Source organism: Sander lucioperca, chromosome 3 (assembly GCF_008315115.2).
Source record: "Sander lucioperca isolate FBNREF2018 chromosome 3, SLUC_FBN_1.2, whole genome shotgun sequence".
Lineage (NCBI taxonomy): Eukaryota > Metazoa > Chordata > Actinopteri > Perciformes > Percidae > Sander > Sander lucioperca.
Genome location: NC_050175.1, coordinates 11,087,909 through 11,111,065, shown reverse-complemented (window position 1 = coordinate 11,111,065; position 23,157 = coordinate 11,087,909). Strand labels below are relative to the sequence as shown.

Here is a 23,157-nt window from a genome sequence, read left to right as displayed (position 1 = left end):
AAAAAAATCCGGCTCCTCTGGCACCACTACAGCCTGATTTGAAAAATCCACAGCTCCCTGTTCAGATGCTCCAATCAGGGCCAGGGGGGTGTCTAACTGCGTGTCAATCACTGCTCATGCACACGCATTCATTCTCCCTTGTGGGGGGAGGGGCTTAGGAGACAGTTTGGGCTTTAGCGGAAAGGGGGGAGGGACTGAGAAGTTGTTGATGTTCAAATTCTTTGGCTAAGTCCTGGATCTTCACAATCCTACCTACAGCACCTTTAACATAAACTTAAAAAAAACATTCTTCAACCTTTAATGTAGCCCATACATAGGCTATGCTAGACGGTAACATATTTATAGCCTAACATTAACCATTCCAAAGAAACAGCGAAGTAGGAATATTTTTTAAAGAAACGGGTCAATAAGATTTTGGGTATAATTAGCTAAAGACTTTGAATTACAACTTACCTTTTTATGAGCCAATTCATTAAAACATGTTAAACATGGGTGGCCACGGGGTGATAGACAACAACCAGCCATCTTGACATGTGTAGGAAAAGAACAGGTGTAATCAATAACATAAAAAACAACTGCATTCCATTTAAATTAGCTATCTGTAGTTCCAAGGCCCCTATATTTTGCATTCTGGCTTGATGTTATGGCTTACTAGGAAAATAAAATAAATATTTTCTTCTTTTTATTTTCTTTCTTTCTTTCTCAAAAGAAAAACAGAGCAATGATGTACCGTTTAGCTAATTGACAGTGAACCGTACGAGGACGCTTTCCCTTTCAAATGACAGAAGCGCCAGCAAATCAAATGCGAGGACGTTTATCCCGTAGACCAATGACAATCCGTACTCTTACACCGAAACGCCCTTCATTGAACTCTAGTTTCTGTGTCTGTCAAATTATTTAGCTAGTGAATGTTAGCAAGTTAGCCGGGATGACACTCAAAGGAATGGCGAGCAGCTGAGCAGTTTCTGCCAAAATTATACCGGGACACACGTTAACATCTCTGTTAAAGGGACTTTTACAGCTCTTTAGCAAATACGGTGAGTTACTTCACTAAGGTGTTTTACTTGCAAGGGCTAACATTAAAGGAATAGTCAATTGACAGCCCCAAAGGTAACATTAGCATTGTAAGCTATGTTATATATAACGTTAACCTTAAATGAGTTCAGGAAAGCAGGCGAGTCAACGTCAGTGTGTGGACATTTAACATTAACTAGTCTTACGCTTCGAAGGAGTATTTAGTCACATTTCCAGCTGTCAGCTAACGTGAGTTAGCTAGTTAGTTTTACGTTAATTAGCTAACGTTAATGGTAACAGTGCTAACGTTAGCACTGTTGGGGCGAAAGACACGGTACTTCGATATCCTGTTCGAAATACCACGATATTAATAGCAGAATGTATTAACATTAAAACACGGGTCTCTAGTGTTGCCACCCCACGACAGCCTACATTAGTTACACATCAGACTTTTAAAACGTCGACAACTGCTAGCATACTTCATCAGACAGCCAAGTTAACACCAAGCTAACCTAACGTTATCCCAAACAATAATTTCAGATCTTCGGACGGAGTTGCAGCTTTTACCGTTTTTCACTTTGTAGTCCATCAGCACATTAGGACATTTTATTGTTAACTGTCAAGTTGCAACGATCGATTGCTATAGTGTTAGCTAGGTGACATTAGATCAGTATTAGCTACGTACTTGATTGTGTGTTTGTTTACAAGTCGTGTGATAATTGATTTATCCCCGGAGAAAAAAATGAACAAAGAATAGTGCAGGGAATTAATCAAATATCAGTCAAAAATACAAGTACTGATATAATATAAGAGTTAAAAGTAAAAGAGTAAAATATGCCCTTTAAACGTGCATGCATACAATATGCAGATTAGATGTGCATTTGGATGTTTGTGTGTGTATTTGACCTCAAGTGCAGCCCCAGTCACTTGTTTCATGTGTCTATATTCCATTACAGCAGCGGATGGCCTGGACAGCACTTGTCGTGGGGCCTACATAGAAAGAGGGACATCAATCTGAACCTCTGAATGAGTAATGAACCTTAACCCCTTCTGGAGCATGTCTGCCAATACAAGTCGTAAGGTAAAGTAGAACACATTAAACTATAATACTACACATTCAACTTATTTTCATTTTTAAGAATATAGTTATGATAGTTTTGCATCATAGGTCCTATAGCATCATATGTTAAATGTGTATGTTTGTTGAAAAACCAGGGGCGATTAACCTGGTTGACATATGCCATGGAGTTTTGACTTTCTCTCTCAATGATTCAGAATACTATATCAGCATCACCAACGCTCTGTACACATGAAGATGATGTGTCTGTACTCAGCAGTCACAACTTTGTTTCAAGTTCTAGACGACAGTCATTTGATTTTGGAGAAAGCTGGCAAATGGTTTCCAGTGTAAAACTTTGTTCTGTTCTGTTAACAGTGTTTGTTTTGAGCAATTCCAGTCTTTTATTTGTTAGATATTAAGGGTGCTCCGATCAGGATTTTTGGGGCCGATCACCGATCACTGATTGCTGTGAGCCGTGTCGACCGATGCCGATCACCGATCACCGGGTCTATTTGAAACCTTCTATTTATCATGTCATATTTATCATATATTAATTTTAATATTCTTAACAACAATGCATAAGTATTAAAATTAACAGAAGATAATGTATTGTGAATTGTCAACGGTTTACTTTTATTGACAGGAAACATTCCACTTCCTCTGTTAGAAACACACCTTAAACAGCTTAGAGCTTAACATAGAGCTAAAGACTTATTCAGAATAAATTACAAAACAACTGTCAGTGTGTTCTTCAGTGTGTCTTTAGTGTGTTCTGAGCAGGAGGGGGCCACTTACATTTTTTACCAGCCACTTTTTCCAGAATTCAAATTTATAAAAGAGTGCACTATCATATTTTGAATTGCTTTATTAAATTATGTTTTATTATTAATACATATTTTATTAATATAATGTATTTATTATGTGTCAGTAGCTTGTTGATCTTTACATTGTAAGTTCATTTCCTATCCTGGCCTGGGACACACATTCATACGGTTTGATAAAGGACTTATTGGACTTTAACTTATCATTGATTTTACAATAACGAGTGTAGCTCATGGATGTATTAAGTGTAGCTGTCCTCAATTTAGGTCATCCTGTACGTCTCATCTCCGGTTTTTCCTGCATCCACCGTGTGTGTGTGTGTGTCTCGTCGGTCGCGGGGTAGAACTGAGCAGCAGAGAGCCAACAGATTTAAAACGGCAGCAGCTTTCAAGCGACTTAAACATCGTTACAGTCTACATTGACGTTAAAATGTAAACAGGTTGGCAGGACGGTCTGAAATGTTTTGCACGGTCTTTCGCTGTATGTTTTGTCAATGCGCCACTTGTTTGAAAAGTACCTTCTCTTTTTCTTTACTTCGCCCTCAACAGCTTGTACATCCATAGCTACTGCTGACTCCGCGGCGGGCCTCTTAACACCGGGGATATGTCGCCACATTTTTTAACAGATAATTTTCCTTTCGTCTGTACCTCAGCTCAGCTAGCTAGTTACACGGCGTCCCGGACTAGCGCTGAAAACTAGCTACTCGACTATGCGTGGTCAAAGCCCCGGCTGTGAACGGTTTCATTTCCTGTAAGTTCTTCACAATAAAAGTCCTCCGTTATTTTCGTATTTGAATGTTTTTATTATGAAGCAGCAAAATCCGGAAATGTTAGGGATTCATTAGCAGTAACGTAACGTGATTCCTATAAGCATTGTGCATTGTTACTTAGCAACAGCATTCTTTGACAAAATCTGGTTGGTGTGTAACTTAGCTGCGTATAGAACATTTTCTCACGAGTAGTGCGTCATCTGATCGGCCTATCTGATCGGCCTTTATGGAGACCACCGATCAAACTATTTAAAGCCTTTATCGGCCGATAACGATCGGTTCCCGATCAATCGGAGCACCCTTATTAGATATCTTCATTCCTGCACCTGTGTATTCATTTTCCTAGGAGTCTCGGTAAACCGGAATTGTTAATCCTTAAATTAAAGGTGTGGTCCCCTACTCTTTTTTTTTTTTTTTTTTTTTTTTCTTTTTTTTTTGGAAAATTCTACCTTCTTCAAATCATGCATAATTATGACCAAAAACTCTCTATTAATGCTAGAATACCAGTAAGCGTTAGCCTACTTAGGCTAGACTGAATTTCCACATACAAACAGGAGGGGAGGTACATTTTAGCATGCTGGTGCAACCCGGGTGAGGTAGGGAGGAGGCAAACGGTGTACCTTGAGAATGGGTGTGAGTTAATACTTTTCTGCCTAGTCAGAGGAAGATTTTAAACATCATGTAGTCAAGTCTGACTTCAATGAACATGCAGGCTAAATCTGTTACATTAGCACACTATTCACTGCAAACATTCCTGGAATACTTGTAGTAGTCATCAGCAGAGTGCGTTGTCGCTTCCTGATGCATTCCTGGCATCATGCTGCTTTGTGTTCGATGTGTACAGTGACACTGTTCTAACTACTCTTATCATTCTGAACAGCATCAGTAAGATACAATGATAGTTGTACTTGAAAGTGCTTGCTGTTGTCTAGACACTTCTTCCTGATACGCTGCAAACAAATGAACAGTGTAACCTGAGAGGTCGGTCACAGCACATGGTTACTACCCAGGGCCATTTTGAGTGTGCATAATAGCTTGTAAACAGTAGCCTTCTCTAATCTGGTTCTCAAGACTTGCCTTCCGCCTGCTTTTTTTTAAAACTTTTTTTTTCACAGCTGAAATGTTGAGATTCCTGTTATATTTCTCATACATAATAGCAGAGATCTGACGTCGAGGAACAGAGTGGGCACAGGGAGCAGAGAGCCAGCCCAGCCCGACTGCCCTTTGGCAAAAAGCAGCTTCCCCCCATTCCTAAGAATGCAGCCCCCATTACCAAGCCTGCATCAACGGGCACCCCAGCCCAGTCAGCCAATGGCACACACGCCTCCTATGGCCCTTTTTACTTGGAGTACTCTCTGCTGGCTGAGTTGTGAGTATTGGACCACTGTCAGAATTCAAAGTTCATTGTGTTTGTTCTTATAACCTTGGCACTTGTCACATTGTGTTTTTATTTGGGAGTTCCTTTTAAAAATATATTGGTAGCACCTGCTTTTTAAAACACAAAGGCATAGTATGTATTAAATTGGGTTCAAAGTATCCCTTTGTTTGGTACACAAGAAATAAATTCGCTCCATGCATGTTTTTCTTGCTTTTGTATTGATCTGACTTCTTGTCATGTGACCTCCAGCACACTAGTGATTAAGCAGAAACTCCCTGGAATTTATGTGCAGCCATCCTACAAATCGGCGCTAAGTAAGGATGCCCTTTTTGAAGTTCATGCCTGTTTCATATATACACTAATAAAATGTGGCTACTTCCTTCTTGAATGCTAAACACCTACTTTAATAATAATAAAAAAAAGATGTATAACTAAAATAAAACTAAACTGTCTGTGCATACATATACTGCTTGGTTCAGCATGATTCGTACCTGTGTTGATGGAAGTAAAAATTCTGAACTATCATATGTCTCCAACTATTTAGTGTGGTTTGGGGTCATATTCATCAGACATGGCTTGTACCAGGATGGAGTCTTCAAATTCACGGTGTATATTCCAGATAACTATCCAGATGGAGAGTGTCCTGTAAGTATAGTGTACTTACTTGTTTGTTTACAAAAAGATAAACCATGAAGTGTATTTTCTAGCAGGAAATGTTTTTGGGCATCCAATCATAGTCTGATTTTGTGCTTAAGGTGATGATTTTTCCAGGTCTGCAAAGATTTGGAAATGTGTTAACATTTAACAGTTAAACTACATTTTTTTTTTTTTTTTTTTTTTCTTTTTCAAGAGAAGTTAATGGGTTGACTGTCATGGATAAAATGTAAGGAAGAGCCGTACCAATTGACTGTTGACAAATTATCTTGAAAATGACCCTTTTTGTTACAGAACACTCATAAAATTTTGTTGAGCAAAAAGTTGAGGTAAATCTTCAACCATCTCTTCCATATGCTTTATTTCAGAAATTAGTGTTTGACATCCCAGTCTTCCATCCTCTTGTTGACCCTGTGTCTGGAGAGCTTGATGTCAGAAGAGCTTTCAACAAATGGAGGTAATGCTTTCTGCCTTTATGCTTATGCAATTTACTCTCCTATTTTCTCTTACAAACATGAATATTTAAGTGAAAAATAAATGATTCATACTTTCATACATCGTACTAAATGCCACCCTAATGTGCTTCTCTTGGACAGTCACTCAGCTGGACATTGTCTGCAAAGTCATCTTTTGGACCAAACCAAATTTTTCAAACCTATTTTTAAGTAGAACAAAATTGTCAAAACAAATTCAGTATGGTGTGTTCAAATCAGAGTAAGAATAACTTGGAATATCCACCTAATTTAATATTCTAACATATTTCTTCACTTAGAACAAGGTCATGAATGTAACTCCAATTCTATGATTGTATGGTGTTCACTTTTAGTGGTGGTCAAAGGAAGAGAAAAAAAAAAAAAAACACACATTTTACATTTTCAGCCTTCTTGGTTTTCTCACATCAAAAAACATCACGAGATTGTATGCACCTATATTCCTGGCCAAAAAGGTTTAATGATGTTGTCAACTCCTTATGTTGTGTTCTTGTAGACGAAATCACAACCACATCTGGCAAGTCTTGATGTATGCACGTACAGTTTTCTACAAGATCAATACCACGGAACCACTCAACCCAGAGGCGGCTGTGCTGTGAGTGTCAACGCCTCCTTTCAATTGTTTCTATCCTGAAGTAAAAGATGAACCATGAGAAAACAGCACTTGCTCTCTAATGCTGCGATGTTGTTGAAGAATAAGAATATTTTTATTTTTAAGTTTTACAATATAACTAGGGGTATAAGAAAAATCAACACACTTGAGTATCGCAATATTTTATTTTGCAATACTGTATCGATTTTCAAAAAGGCAATATTGGTTTTTTTTTGTTTGTTTTTTTTTTAGACCTGCAAAAAAAAAAAATTCATGTCAGACACTGGTTCACGTTTATGTTGTGTTCGAACCCCCTACGGCTAGATGGCTATGCTGAGACGCACCACTAGTGTCCTTGCCTAACAGTGCCTAGCAGTGCCTGACTTTTTGCTAGAAGCTAACAATGTAGCTATGGCTGAACTTTGGCCTACTTTAGCATATAAACATTTGCTCACTAAGAACCTGTGAAACAAAATCCCAAACTGGCAGTTTGATTTTCTGTGTACTGAATTGTTACCTAAAGTAAACTTCTTTGACTTTTATGAACATCATGTCTTTTTTTAAATATTAGTTTTTCTAAAATTATACTTAAAAAAAATCCCAATATATCGCCTTACGCACAGTATCAAAATATATTGCAATATGTTGATGTATCGTGATACGTATCATATCACCAGATACTTGCCAATACACAGCCCTACAATATACATTAGCATTTTTTCTGAAATGTTTTTTTTTTTTTTTTTTTCGGAATACAAACAAAATAATATATATGATAACGCATGATGTCTACAGACCAGTAGTTATTTTGTCTTCGACTATTATTACGAAATTTCTATATTTTTTTTTTTAGGCTAAATAGAATTAAAATGCAAATCTAGATATATTGGTTCTTTAGTCACTGACGTAACTGAGTATAAAGCAGAATTGTATGCAACCAAGTTCTGACTAAACGGCTGCATGGCGCAAGAAAGTAGTGTTACAACACTCAACTCATGGAAGTAAGTTGTCAATCAAAACATGGAGCATATCTATGAACTTGTTTTGTTTTCCTGCTTCCTCTCAAGACCTTTTTCATGGCATGACATTTTGACTTGTCATAGCAGGGAAAGCCCACGCCAGATGATGGCTCAGTTAAATCAAGTGTCCCAGTGAGCCAGCATGCATCAATACCAGTACCCTTGAACTAGCTCACCTAAATGGAATTTAGTCCTTTATGTTCTCAATTACCCCTATTTCCCACTGGGCGCATCTGCGCTGCGTTCCAGATGCGCCGCGGCGCCCGCGAGCAATCGCTGCCATTCAAGTCAATGCTTGATATTCCACGGCGCGTCCCAGAAGCGCGCCTGAAGCGGCTCTCCGCTCCGCTAAAGCTACGCGCCAGGTCTGTTTTCATGCGAGCCGTGGGCCGTTCGGACAGCCGGGCAGGAAATGAAACCGCGAGAGTATCCAGTCAGTTTACTAAAAGACCCCACCCAATACCGTATATGTCTCCGTTACAACACCACGGACAACGAGAGATTCATCCTGGAGGTGGAAAAACATAATGGACATCACAGATCTTTTTTATAAAGACAACGCCAGAAAAGAGAAGGCATGGAGTTTAACTGTTGGAGTGCTTGGAGTGGAAGGTAGATACTAGCTAGTAAACACCGGATTGTTCTGTAAAGTACTTGTAGAGACAATAAAATCTGCGAGTCGGGCAGCAAGATGCTCCGCTTCTGAGACGCTCCCGGTGTGCAGACATGCCCAGCGGAAAATCGGTGTTACACCTGCCAAAGTGTCAGCTGTGAAATACACTCAGTTGCCAGTTTATTAGGTGCACCTAGCTCAAATTTAATGCAGTCTTATACAACGCTTCTCTAATAAATTGTGCCTTCATGACCGTAATAATTGTCAGCTTTTGCTGAAACCGTTTTTAGAAAAATGTTGATTCAACTGTACAGTCGTCTTGGAGGCTGCAGTTTGTGCTGCTGTTGAATTGTATTGCATTATACAGAGTTTTGTTATTTAGCCTAGCCTCATTGATATGAATGGAATGGACATTATTAGTAACACCTGTTAGTAAATGCAATACAATTCAACAGCAACATCACCACCCTTTTATTTGTCATTGCTTTTCACCATAGAATGAATAAACCAGAAATATGATGGATATTGTTTACAGTCCTTTGAAACATGACATTCTAAAAACATAAAATAAATGTAATATCTGTAAATTATTACAGTGTTACATGTTATTATTGCAGAGCCATATGCAGGTCTTAACCTCCTCCACAATAAAAAAGGTTTGGATTTGCTTTAGGATTTAGTTATAACCCCTGTCTCACATGTGTCATAAAGCATAACTGTTTTTCTGCTTTCAGATATGAAAAGGATGTGCAGTTGTTCAAAAGCAAAGTGGTGGATAGTGTGAAACTATGCAACAGTCATCTTTTTGACCAGCCCAAGATAGATGATCCCTATGCAATAAGGTTGGTAAACTGTCGCCATTGTAAAAACCATTATAATATTCCACAACCATAGCCACTACAAGAAAACAAACTTTAATTCTGTCGAAACTGAAGGGAAAAAAGTTGACTTGCGCTCACATTGCCACTCTTATCCATTTGATAGTTTTTCGCCATGGAACCCAGCTGTTCACGAGGAAGCAAAAGAGCGGATGTTCACATACAAAGTAAGGTTTTTTCTTTTCTTTTATAAAACTACAGAAGTTAAACATCTAAGAGTTTTTTGATTGTATATGGGCAGGATAGTGCAGTCTACTGCCAAACCAAAGGGTTTGGTTAAGCTAGGGTGTGAGCTATAAGCATTTTTATTGGTTGAGCAGTTCCTGTTATGTAGCTGCTAATTTTCCTTTGTTGCTCTAGAGACGGCCTGAGGATCACCACAAGGGAACGCAGGTGTCAGGGCTGTCTTGGGTGAAGCCTGGTTCGACGCAGCCCTTCAGCAAAGATGACAGTCCTCCCCAGAGCTGAACCTGCGCTGTCGCCGCAGCAGCCACTAGAGGGAGGCACAGCTGTTCAGTTGAACTGGATCCTTGAAACAGTTGGGAGAACTCTTATGTTAAATCTCCACCTTATTGCTCAGCTTTAAAAGCTTTGTAGGCATTTCTTCAAGCAGCTTTAGAATAAGGAAAACGTTTGTATTATATGTAAATCGACGATGACAAATGGATGTCTGCGCAACATCATTTAGGCTGCGATGCAATCAAAGAGCTTTCTCATTTAGATTTTCAGATCCATGCACATGTTGGGCTAGTTGATACAACATTCTGTCCCAAAAGGAGCTGAAAAGTATCAGTAAAGCATTCATACGGTAAGTATAGTGGACTACATGATCTCTACCACTTGTTTAAATTGGCTCAGGACTGTTTATTTGTCAGACTTGGAATGTTGTCAGTCCCAGCTGTGTGACTGAAACCACCTCTCCCATTACCTAATTAGCTTGACATGATATGTTTTATATTTGCTTCTTATTGGACAATGATTTATTTTTAATCCCACTGTGTAAACTATTGTCTTACATAGTTTCTAATAAATATATATATATATATATATATATATATATATATAATATATATATATATATATATATATATATATATATATATATATATATATATATATATATATATATATATATATATAAAAAATAAATAAAAGCAGGCAAGGTTTTAAATGAGATGCTAAGTAAGCTCATGTATTTTATTTTGTTGGATTTTAAATAATTTTTGAATATTTTATGTACCTTTTTGGCTGTTGGTTATTAAAGGTTTGATGTGTAAATAACTGATGCTGTGCTAAGCTTTGACTATTAGAGACCTGTCTGCATTGACGCTTGGGATTTTCTGAGTGATTTTGGGGTTTCTTTGCAAATGTTACTAAAGTTTCCTTACAGATTTTAGACACAAGTCAAAGAAGTTACTGCAGGATTCCCTCACTAGTCTGAAGGAAAATCAGGAATGTATTTATTAAGGTTCAGTTAACTAGTTTCTGAGCAGCACAAAATGAAATGTTGTCCAGCAACAAGAACACACATTTTTTGGTTCTGCCAGACAAAATGTCGCGTTTTATGTAATGTCTTCATTTAAAGAGGGCTCTGGTTAATTTTAAGTAGGCCTAATATTGCCCAGCCACTTTCAATATTGTCAAACTAAGGGTGTGGAAAAATGTGTGGGAACCCAATAAGGAAAATACTATTTTGGAATAGTAGAAATGGTGCTGAAACCAGTTAGATCTATTTATAGTTGCTGTGATAGGCAAGGACGTAACAAAATCCCAGTGTACTTCACACACTGGCATTTGGGTTGTTGGCATCTTTAAATGTCTGAGTTTTAATGCGTTACATATAGACCCATTCCTGCTCCAGTTTGTGAAGGACGTTACTGCGTAGATGACGTGAGATTAAAATGATTTTCTCTGAAATCAATAAAATGATTTTAAAAAACTAATTCATAATTGTAATTTTTGTTATCACACTTGTGGATCGCCATACATGGCTTTACTTATTTGAAATACCTGATGTAGAGCACAGATTATATTCAGACCTTTCTGGAATTGAATTGTTTCATTTCATGTTTCCAAGTTAGATATTGCTCCTCTACAATTGACTCAGACCTGCTATGTTCATTGCAGGGGAAGGGACAAGGGAAACAAAAAGTAACTAATATATGTTCAAGGTACATTAGTATATCTACATGGGAAGTTTGTAGTTGTGGTAACATGTTCACATGTAATCATGTTCACCCATAATCCACAGTCTGTAATACATTGAAGGATACTACAGATCATATTCTGCAAGTCCTTTTTACATGTATTTTGTATTATAAATATTTACTTGATCTATCGGGGAGTCCTTGCAAAATTTTAAGCAGGACAACGTGTTTTTCTGTGTGTGTCCTTGGAGATTAAACATGTCAAGAATTGTATAAAATCAACATGAACACACTATTGAGGACGACAGATAATTTTACCGTATTCCAAATTGGAACAACTTAATTTAGGGCAGTATGTTGCCCAGTCAGCCACCAGAGGTCGATATGTACCCACAGTGGAGAGCAGGTCTTCCACCCATGTCATGTTTGCATTAAGGAGAGACTCCGGTGCATGTGCGAATGTAAAACCTCTCCGGATTGGCTCTGGCTTGTACGCGGCCATCTTATGCACTCTTGTCAATATTGACTTTACACCTGAAACCATGATTTAATCAGCCGTTTTCCGGGACTGGTTGGCGTCGGCAGCTTACCAAAAGCACTCCCACTGAGAGAACCGGTTTTTCATTTTACGCTGAAAGGCAAAATTGTTGCAAATGTCGCTGGTCCAATCAGAGAGGAGGTCACTAATATGCAAATGCAGTGTTATCACAGTCACGTCAGCAGCAGTGGTAGAGCCGCTGTGCCGTGGTCGCCAGCAGGAGTACAACTAACAACACAGTCACAACTTCGCCGATAACACTCGCTCTACATTGACGTCTGGAGTTGCATTTTGGTGTTCGTATCAGGTAAGAAATATGTTATTCATGTGATTTTTTTTTTGAAAGATGTTTCGGACTCGCGCGGTTCTGTTTCATTCAGGCAAAGAGCTGTCAAATTGCTGACAGTCGGTTAGTGAGGCTCGCCTCAGCTGTCTGATGACACACAGCATTGCTGAGTGTGTATCTTCCCGGTAGAAATAAGACTGTTGACTTGCCAAACTTGTCCGCATTAGTTTCCCGCAAGTTTGCATATAAAATAACAAATGCCATCGTACTTTCTTACAGTTTGTCGAGTAATTAAAAATGCGCGTGGCTCCAAAGTAGTCCTCCGTGGTTCTTGGTCATGGTGGTCCTGAACTGACAGCGACCAGCCTCAGTCAGCACCGTACTTAGCCTATTGTATGTAACGTTAGACCCGGTAACTGTTAGCACTAGCAGTGCCAACACGTCGGCAGTTTTGTTCTAAATCGGTCGAAGATAACAAACAAGTGTTGTATTATGAGGGATACCACTGTCGAACTCTCCATCCATCTCTCCGGCCTCCTCCCCCTCCTCTTTCTCAGTGTGGTCACGACACCCTTTTACCCTGTGGTATCCAAAGTGGAGGTTTGGCTAGGAGCACGTGTGACCAAATCTACGGCCCGCGGCTACCACAATTGAAAATGACCCACGTGCATTAATTTTGCTTCAACTTGGCGAGCAGTTGTCATTTTTTAAGTAGCGCAACACATTGCCGCCTCGCTGGTTTATCAAACACCGGTCGGAGCTGAAGCCATTGCTGCGCTGAAGATGAAGAGGATGCTGCCGAGACTTCAAAGGTAAACCCGGTGTCTCTTTAATGAAAGCAAGACTCCATATCAAACTTATTAAAGCTTTAAAAAACGGTACGAACGTTTGCCGAGTGTTACATAGTACCATTGTACCAATTAAAACATTTACAGAGTCTTAAGTATGCTACTAAATGAATGCGCCTTCAGTCGCAGCAACACTTAGCTACTTTGTTCCCAGAGTGGCTACTTTGACGCATTTCAATCTTCGGGTAATATTGCCGCAATTCTTTTTTTATGTTTTAGCTACAACTTGTTTGTTTGATGTTGTTTGACTGAGGTGCGTAGAAGTGGCTACTTCCAGGATTCAATGGCGACCTCGGGACAGTTCTTGTTGATATTAGGTATGAGTTGCACGTGTCTGGATTGTGCTATGAAGTCATTATTATTAAGGAAACAGCTGGAAGGCGACTAAGGCTTAGGGGAACTGGTCTGTGGCTTAGGGCAATATTGGGTGTGTTTAAAGGTTAGCAGTGGCTTGGTTATCAAGCTCAGAAATATGCTGCATTAATTCATGGTACATGGGAAAGATAATAAACGTGTATTGTTTTTAATTTCATATTAGCCTATACAGTTTTGCCTCCAGTTAGCTGATGTAAATCCACCTTGAACGGAATTCTTACACTGCCTCGTCTTTCAACTTGTCTCTGACTTACTGAAAGTCACCAACAAGAGGATATCTGTTGGAAATCATTTCAAATGACACACATGAGTTTTAAGTTTCATCACGTGTTTGTTGTGTGTTCATTAAATGAAAGGACACAAGCACACTTAATACATTGTCTTGTGTTTGGCACAAACTCATTAGTGTCATCCCCAATGATTAGTGCACATCTAAAATGAGTATCATTATCATCAGAAACCCCAAGTAGGCTACATAGAAATTCCATGCCAGGGCCATCACATGATTCCTCAATAAACAGCATAGTAAACAAAGCACTGGAGTGACCCTGAGGTTGGAGGCAAAGCCTAAATTGACAGGAATGGCTTCATGTTAGGGCTGGGCGATATGGAGAAAATCAAATATATCACGATATTTTTGACCAAACACCTCAATGTCGATATTGCAATGATATTGTAAGGTTGACAGTTGGTGCTTTCACAAAATATCTTCCACATTTAGATTTTAGATAAATAACCATCATAATGTGGATATAATGTCTAAGTGGTTAAAGGCAAATAATAGAACAGCTAGAACAGTCTGGTAAATTCAGAAAATGACACCACTTTACTGTAATGCAACCTTTGAAACCAGGAAAAGACTAAACTTAACGATATTAAAATCCTTCAAAAATTCTTCAAAATCTAAAACGATATCTAGTCTCATATCACGATCTCGATATAATACTGAAATATTGCCCAGCCCTACTTCATGCCTGTGTGAACAGATTTTTGTATTGGGATCTGTTGACGGTGGTTGGTGGAGAGAGTGATAATATATGTGCCTGGTGGCATGACAGTGAGCCATAGAAGAAACTGCATGCAGTGATATTGCTCAAGCATTTTCCCACCTGTGTTTATTTATGATTAGACTTTGGTTTAGGCTGCATTTTTGTTAGTAATTTAAATTACGTTACCACATTTTGAATGGACTGCTGGAAATAAAACTTAGTGCTGCAAATTATTGTCAGCTGTGACATTATATACACACACACACACCAAGTCAAAATCACCTTGTAACAACATAGCCTAAATGTTGAGAAGTTGCCAATTAAAATAATATTATAGTGCAACACAGACAGGCATGTTGCTCATGTTTGTGAAATATGAGAATGTATTTTTTAAAGTTGCTCACAGACTATACAAATACATTAAAGGGATGGTTCGGAGTGATTTCACCCTAGGGTCCTTTGCACCCTGACCTCGAGCCAAACACCCCCCCAGAAGCTTTTTTCCCCTTGGTCTAACATTGGTCGAGTTAGCACTATCAGCCGAATGGCTTAGTGCAGGTGCTAATGGATCCAAAGGTGTATCTCGTAAATTACCCCACTAATAATGCCCGGAATGGTACCAAACTTCTACAGTAGTACAAATAGGTTATGTACTCCATACGTAGCTAGCTACCGCTGCTAGCTAGCTACCTCTCTGATTCTCCTCCATTAGTTGTAGCTCCTCGTCCGTGTATTCAGGCTCGAATAGGTACGGGTTACCTTCGAAATTGATCGCGTTTGATGCTAACCTCAAACTCTGCCATTTCGTTGATATCTTCTGCTGTTCTCTCGATTCTTACTCCTTCTTCACTACATTACCGGTAGTCTCTTCCGGCAATAGATGTCGTGCTCTGTGCAAGATGTTGTGCTCTGTGCGGGATCTCCCGCGATTACCCAGTGTTGCTGAAAAAGTTTTTTGGTATATCCAAAGTTTTTAATTATTTTTTCCGAAGTGTTTACAACTTAGTGTTGACTAATACTTGTTGCAAACTGGTACTACCAACAAAATATTAGTGCATTCCTGGAACTGGGCGTCATTAGACGACATCCTTATGCATCGCTTTCTGCCAGGACTTTTACGGGCTTTTCCCAAATCACAGAAGTGACGTCGACGCAGCAGTAGCAGCAGAGAGTAGAAGCCATCAGGCAAGTGTTATTTATATAAACTCCTGGTGTACTTACAAACTTTCCAATGCCTCGTTTTATGAGTACATAACCTATTTGTACTACTGTAGAAGTTTGGTACCATTCCAGGCATTATTAGTGGGGTAACTTACGAGATACATCTTTGGATCCATTAGTGCCTGTTAGACCAAGAGAAAAAAGCTTCTGGGGGGGGGGGGGGGTTTGGCTCGAGGTCATGGTGCAAAGGACCCTAGGGTGAAATTACTCCGAACCATCCCTTTAAGGTTGTCTGTTGCTTGGGGATGTGTATTAGGATTTAAGGAAGTTTAGCCACCTATGAGTTTAGCCAAGTAATAGGCATGATGTCCATTTTTGGCCTATTATGATTACAAATCACACGTGCAGTAGTTGAGGCTTTCATATAGTTATGGGCAGAAAAGCTGTGACCAACACCCAGTGTATTTAAGAGAATAGTATGCAGAAAATACCACCTTCCTATAAGTTTAACACATTTTTTAGCCAATCTGTCATTTGAAATATATGTTAGCCAGTGAAACAAAACGTACCTCTACACGTTAGACTAAGATACTAGAGAAATGGCTATGCTTGTTTGTGCTTTTGTGTGCCTGCCTGTGTGCATAGCAAGTCAGCATATAATGACTGACCTGAGTAAGCTTCTGTCATCTTCCGCTGGTCTGTGGTTGCAGAACACACGCACACACACGCTCACACACCCAAAGAACCTCATCTGCCTCTGTCCCTAGCTGTTGAAATTCTATCAGCTGTCTGGCACCTCCCACACATTCTGCAGTAGCAGGGCAGCCGCTTCATTGGTTTTGGGGGTGGCGGGTTGAGGTGTGTGTGTGTGTGTGTGTGTGTGTGTGTGTGTGTGTGAAAGGGGAGGGGGTGAAGGAAGAGGCACCTGCTTATGGCTGCCGGTTGGTTTGCACCAGCTGCTTTGCTACACACATGAAAGGAAGTGCTGATGGGTAATTAACTGTACCAAATTTTCCCCAGACCCTTCTGACCTAGCCATAACCTGGCTTTTGAAAGTTTTTTTTAAAAACTGGATGGGTTTTGATATTCATGCAATGCTACTCGCCTACAAGCATGTATCATTGATGATAAAATGGATAATAAAAGTAGATATGGTTGGGGGGGAAAAAAGTATTGCAAAAGTTGTCATCTCAGCCTGAAAATGATAATGTGTGGTGGGGTTTCTGCTTGATTATTTTCATGAGTAGCTTGTTTGTATGCAAACTGATCTGATCTTCATCTAGACCATACATTACTTAGTAAAACACACTAGGGATGTCACAATACCAAAAATCTAGTATTCGGTACCGACACCAACAAAAGTACACAATACTCAATACTAAATTCGATACCACGGTGTGTGTGTGTAAAAAAAAAAAAGATAATACTTTAACATTAATTCCTTTTATTTAAACTTTTTTTTTTTGGGGGGGGGAGGGGGCAGCGTCATGTCACTCTACTTTCAGTGTTTTCTTTTAGTTTCAACTTTCTGTTGGTGTGGAGTGGAGGGGGCAAGGAGAGCGTGATTTACAAAAACGAATACTTCTTGACCCCACAGCCCGTTGCTTTGAAGTCTGGCATCACCACACAGCCAGCATACGATATCGTCTTTCATGAGTTCACCCGGAACTCCCAGACAGCAAGCATGTTTAGTTACGTCTGTTTCTCTCTGCCGTTGTTGTTTTTCACAAAGAACCGTGCTGGTTAAAGTTAACTGATGTTATAGTGGTCTGTTAAAACAATGCTATCAGAGCACACGTTAGGTTGTGATAGACAACGGCAGAAATAGACTCACTTGTGGTTTTGGGAGTTCCAGGTGAAGTCGTGAAAGCCGCAGCAGTAGATGTACGGTAAAGCCAGAAGTTGAATGCGGTCAAGCCGTACAGGGAGATGAGGGGCTATTCGCTGTTTTTCCATGCTGGTCGGTGTTCTTCTTCAGCATTTAGCGGCAGTCTAGAACATTTTTAACGTTGGGCGTATATACTGCCCCCGTCAGGTCTGGAAGGATTGCATCCCCCGGTACCTACGGTACTGTGGAAAAAATGAGTACTGGCACGTTTTCAGAATTTTGGTACAGAGTTGGTACCGAAGTATCGGTTCTCGTGACATCCCTAAAACACACCATCTTCATCTTCTCATATTAATGTTGTATTATTTTTTTCCCCTCTGTTTTTGGAAAGGGACACAATATAATGGCCATGCTGTAGCTCACAGTGAGGCTCATTGGGACCAGCTTGGATCCAGTGGAGTTCCAAAGGTTCCAGTTACCCTCCGGGCTCTGCCATGGACTTCTTTAATGACCCCAACCTCTTTGTTGGAGGTTTGGAAGGGCTGGACGAGGATGGCTTCCCCTCAGCACCATCACTTGTGGATGAGCTTAACCTCACTGCTGACTTTGAGCCCCTCCAAGTGGAGCCTCTAGACCCAGGGAAGCACCAAGACATGATCCCACCAGTTACTACCCAGCAAGCCATACCTGCTTACAGTCAGCAGATAGGTCACTACATTGGCATTAAGGCACATAATCCTATGGGACAGACATTTTCTGGTCCTGGGGGCACAGGTGGTGGAGGTGGTGACTTGATTGCAGACCAACATGGCCAGTACCATAATGCTGCCATGAGCCAAGTACCTCAATCCAATGGGCTGTTCTGTAACAGTAGCAGTCCAATGTGGGGCAACCAAGACCAGAATGGGAATATGTACCATCCATTATCTCAGCAGCAACAACAGCTTTGTCAGCAGCAACTGCACAACCAGCAACTTCATGTCCGACAACAACAAACACAGCAGCAACAACACCACCCGTGTCATCAACAACAGGAGCAGCAGCACAGAATGCAGCAGCAGCAGCTGCTGCAACAACAGCAAAGTCATCAGCAACAGCTGATAAACCAGCACCAACAAATTAATACGCAGACTATGTCCCTGCAGCAACAGCAGCGTCACAATTTCTCCTTTCAACAGGGAGGTCAATCTCAGCGCCAACAGCAAGTTCACCATACTCAACAGCAGGTTGAGCACCAACTAACTGTAGAAGGACCAAGGTTCCATTCAAGGGCAATGCCAACTAAGTCTTATTTGGATAGTCAAAATGCTTCTCTGAGTGGGACTTGCCTGCAACCACAGCAGCAGCAGGGTAGCTACCAGTTGACGAGGGGACGACTGGAAGACCCTAACCTGCCCTTCCCCATGCATTCTTCATCTATGGTTCACTCCCTGTCCACATGCTCACTCAGTTCTGCTGCTGCTTACCAAGCTGCTCAGTACCCTGCCTACCCTGGAGAGCCAGAAATACCCAGTCTCAGTCAGCAGTCGTTGTCTATGCCCACCACCACCACGGCACCCCTCACTTCTACAGTGCCTGAGCTCTCAGGGACAGTATGTCAGTTTCCATCCACAGCAGTTAGGAGGACCCCAGTTAGCCAGGCAGAGGAATGTCCTTTCCGGGCCCTTCGTTGCTCTGGAGAAACCCAGGGAAACTGCAAGTCTTCTGAGATGTTTGGCGCGTCTATGAACTGCTACCCCAGCATGTCCAGCCATCTGCCCTCTGAGCAGCCTCAGAGCTGCAGGGCCATCAACACTAATGGATACCAAGCATTGGGAGACACTCTCCTGCCATCAGAGGCTCAGGATGGAGACTTGGAGGGCCTGGAGCCTCCTGACCTCCTGCCTGACCTCCTGCCCCAGCTGGAGGCTGCACTCAGCCAACATGATGAATCCAACTGTTCCTGGGTCGATTCCAGCCAGGAGAGGGGACATGAGCACAGGAAACCTCCACCTGTTGACTACAAGGAAGAAAAGGTAATACAATGTTAAACATATAATTCTTTTTGTTTCTTAAAAAATATAAAGCATTCATTCGTCTGTTTTTAAGCACATAAATGGCAGTATATTTTAGCCACATTGTAGCAGAGAAAACCTCTGAATGTAATATTATTTTTGTCCTAGTCTAATTTATATCTGTACAGTCTTTGCACTCTGTCCTCTACCCTAGTTTCTGCTCAGTATAGATATGATAATAATGAGGAGAATTTGACAAGGGTAAAGGTTGATTAGTTAAAATTAATTAGATGTTACATTTGCACATGTATCTGCTTCACTAATGGAGAAAATTTTGTTGCTGACATTAAGATCATTTATGTGTGCGTCCTAGTGTGGCATGGCACAGAAACTAGCCACTCATGTAATGTTTAACTAGCTATCCCAGATAGAACACGTGCCTGTAGGAAACCTGCAATCAGTGGTAGAACCTCCAGTAGGGCCATCTGAAAGCCTTCTGAAAATGATAATGGTCTGTCCAGCCTGGCCTGTCTATCTGCCCTCGACAGCAGGTCAGGCCTGATTAGGCTAAGAGTGGCAGGAGTGTCTTCAGGACTTAGCTGTAAGCATACTTAGGGCTATATCAAGATGTGGGTCAGGGCAAGCTAGAGGCACTTGCACACAGCCTCGCTGGAGTGTGGGGGAGGTTGCACACTGTTGTGGTAGCTGCCACAGTTTCTGTGTGACTGTTTGTGTGTATGCATGTGCACATGTTAGAGAGCGCATGGGAAGAAAAGAGCGTGGTGGAGAGTGGTTAGCACTTGAGGGAGGGGGAGGGGCTTTGGGAGATGGAGAGGGCAGTAGCTCATGGAAAAAGGAGAGCTTAGGAAAGAAAGGACAGGAAAGAGACAGGGAGGAAGAGCACGAGAGGGAGAAGAGCAGTAGAGGGGGAGGTTGGGAGAATGCATTAGCTGGCTGTAACAGGCTTCAGGCGGATCCTGGACCTCAGTTGGCTAGTAACTTAGCAGCAACCACACACCCTCCTGGTCCACGAGTGACACATGACCAGCAGCAAAAGCAACAGACGTTTCATCACACTTAAAAAAAGGACGCACATTTTCATCATGTATTCCTTTCATATTTTTGCTTAGATTTCAGCAATGTTATTACAAAAACAACATATGTTGTAACAATTTAACATATTTTGGTGAGTGCAGCAGAAACTGATTATCTTCAACTAGAAACATGTACATGTGGAAAATTCACACTTTTTTCATAAAAGCCCCCCCCCCCCCGTATGTTGAGTGCTGCCTCGGCTGTCCAGCAATTGACAAAAAAAACTGGTGGCCTGTATGGATGAGCTCTGGTTAGGCAGACCTTTTGCTCTTCTGTAAAGGTCTGTGATTAAAATGGGGCCATGAACCACAGCTATACGAATGAGCATCTCCCCGTCTGTGTCAACATCCAGCCCTGTGTTGATGCTTACAGGCTGACTGTGCTATTCATGTGCACTGATGTGTGAAGAGCCTGCTGATAGTGTGTTTGCTGAACAGGCAAGGCATCAGGGGCTCGCTGCCCATTCTTCACTCCCCCGCAGTGAATGCGGCTAATTAGGATTTCCAATTGTTGTAATGGTCAGCTGCAGCTGGGATGAGCACCTAGGGTTCAAGATTGAGTAGTTCTCCCAAGTTGCCACATTCAAAAGTTAAATTGAGTAAAAATAATCTTGTAGGCCCTGTTGCAATGGATTTATATTCAAATGAACAGATGTGTGTAGAACTCTAGCCTATCCCATGAATCATTTCAGCAACATTTATGAACTGTATGGGGCTTTCTCTGAGGAGGTAGCACTCTAGTGAGACCCATCTGAGCCGGATGCTAGGGCTGAACGATTCATTGCATTTGCAGTTAAATTGCGATATTTTAAAATTATATTTTCTAATCGCAGAGGCTGCGATTACACCCTGGTCATGTGACGCGCGAGAGTAAAACAGTCTGCAGAGGAAGTTTCTGCAAACCGTCACGTATTGTGCAAAACGTGCCTTGCTAATGTTGCACCTCACGGGGCAACACCACTAACCTGTATCACCACTTAAAAAAACACCACAAAGCCATGTATGATAGTTGCATGTAGGGATGTAACGATTACCGGTGTAACGGTAAACCACTAGGGCTGAACGATTTTTGAAAATAATGTAATTGCGATTTTTTTACATTTTCTTCCCAGATATTGCGATTGCGATTCGATATTCGATTATGTTTTTAAGCTCTTTGTCTTCTGTATTATTCAACAAAGACAAACAATAAATCATTTTATAGTATGAGCAACACATAATAAAAATATAGTGTATGTATATATATATGTATGCACACACACACACACACACACACACCAGTGTATTTTTTTTTTTTTTACAGTGCACAGAGAGGAGCTGCCTCCAGCCCCTCCCCCTCGTGAAGTTGCGTGCTGCCGTGTGCACTTGCTCAGAGAGGCTATCGTTACGTTAGCTAGTTGTTGGTGTTCTTGCCGTGGGATTAACTGTACTAATAAAACTGTTGAAACCCCGCGGCCACGCTGCTGTGAAAGCTCCCCGAACGTCATTTATCAGTCTGATTGTTACCCCTCTCAGTGGCAGCTCCTCCACTCATATCTTTATAACGGAGCTAGCTAACTGGAGCTAACTGCTAATCAGAGCTATTCGTTGCCTACCGAACCTTGGGTTCTGTGTGCCTGTATTCATTAACTGCATGTATGGATCCGAGCCCAAATAAAACCCTTCCTTTTATTAAAATGGCTGTAAAAGTTTTAAACTACAACTCAGAGTTGTTTGAATGCTCAAGGTACGACGTAGCGTTGGCGTGCTAAGTTGATGCTTTCTCTGCAGAGTGCAGACTGATTTGCTCTCGCGAGTCATGTGACCAAATCGCAGCCTTTGCGATTAAGAAATCATATAACATATCGCGATATTATCGCAAATGCAATTAATCGTTCAGCCCTATAAACCATGGTAAAAATGTTGACAGTAACAATTACCGTTTTCATTTAAAATATCCTTATCGCGGTGGATTACCACGGTGTGGAAACCCTGTGTTTAATCCTTCCCAGCCTCATCCGAGGCTCCTGAAGTTGCCGCGCACTGCGCTCAGACAGGAGGAGGACAGAATATAGCAGCTGTTTAACAGACTTTTTTCTTTTTAATTCTTTCCCGTTTTCGGACTTGTTGAAGTTGTGTGTAGCCCAGAACGTAAGTTAAAACTATTCTGTAGCTTGCTAAACTGTCATGGGTTTTGCTGCCTCGTTATCTTCAATAAGTGTTCTGCTACGATGTGGGATTAGCCCGTGTTACGACGTGACATTTATTTGGAGAGAGAGAGAGATATATTATCGCCTTGATAATATTGCTGTTGCTGTGTTTCTTATTGCATAGCTGACAGATGTGCAGATTGTTTAATATTACTTGTGCAGCCACGTGTTGATATTCAGGTTGTGTTAGGGCAAACTGCTAGCAAGGTGCAATGCCAGTAAACAGACTAGCGCTGTGGCGCCACATGCTTAGCTATTAAAGGTGTATTACAGTTTGCTCCGTTATGGATATGTGTGCTGTAATAGATGTGGCTTATTCTCAGTTTGTGTTACTGAGCAATATGTTATATGTATGTTAATTACTACAGAGAAATGAATGTAATTATTAGTATTGTTTCTTGTATGCTGGTGGCTATAC

General features: G+C 40.9%; 2 protein-coding genes across 9 annotated transcripts in view; both read left to right on the top strand.

Annotated features, from left to right (window-relative positions):
* Positions 1–772: 772 nt before the first annotated feature.
* On the top strand, positions 773–10,321 carry LOC116037569 (akt interacting protein). 2 transcript variants are annotated; one of them, XM_031281504.2, is made up of 10 exons: positions 773–1,037; positions 1,971–2,095; positions 4,826–5,034; positions 5,293–5,357; positions 5,588–5,688; positions 6,066–6,154; positions 6,685–6,783; positions 9,147–9,254; positions 9,397–9,457; positions 9,651–10,321. In XM_031281504.2, the coding sequence occupies exons 2-10, from the start codon at positions 2,048–2,050 to the stop codon at positions 9,756–9,758; spliced, it is 888 nt and encodes a 295-aa protein (XP_031137364.1). In that variant the 5' UTR covers positions 773–1,037; positions 1,971–2,047; the 3' UTR covers positions 9,759–10,321. The 2 variants fall into 2 exon arrangements, with proteins under 2 accessions (XP_031137364.1, XP_031137363.1); XM_031281503.2 differs by having other exon boundaries at positions 774–1,037; positions 4,823–5,034.
* Positions 10,322–12,151: 1,830 nt separating this feature from the next.
* Positions 12,152–23,157, top strand: part of chd9 (chromodomain helicase DNA binding protein 9) — an 84,606-nt gene continuing 73,600 nt past the window's right edge. For 5 of the 7 annotated variants that reach the window (XM_031281492.2, XM_031281495.2, XM_031281493.2 and 2 more), the window contains exons 1-2: positions 12,152–12,282; positions 17,854–19,477. In XM_031281492.2, coding sequence (XP_031137352.1) covers positions 17,957–19,477 — 1,521 coding nt within the window. In that variant the 5' untranslated portion in view covers positions 12,152–12,282; positions 17,854–17,956. Of the gene's footprint in view, positions 12,283–12,718; positions 13,074–17,853; positions 19,478–23,157 lie in introns of those variants that run through there. The other 2 variants (XM_031281489.2, XM_031281491.2) reach the window with 2 other exon arrangements.

Bases quoted from the DNA above. Each gene is read 5' to 3' on its own strand.
- LOC116037569 (XM_031281503.2), top strand. From the start codon at position 2,048: ATGAACCTTAACCCCTTCTGGAGCATGTCTGCCAATACAAGTCGTAAG. The intron at 5,035-5,292 runs GTGAGTATTGGA...TGTGACCTCCAG, and splicing joins TACTCTCTGCTGGCTGAGTT to CACACTAGTGATTAAGCAGA. The intron at 5,358-5,587 runs GTAAGGATGCCC...CCAACTATTTAG, and splicing joins ATCCTACAAATCGGCGCTAA to TGTGGTTTGGGGTCATATTC.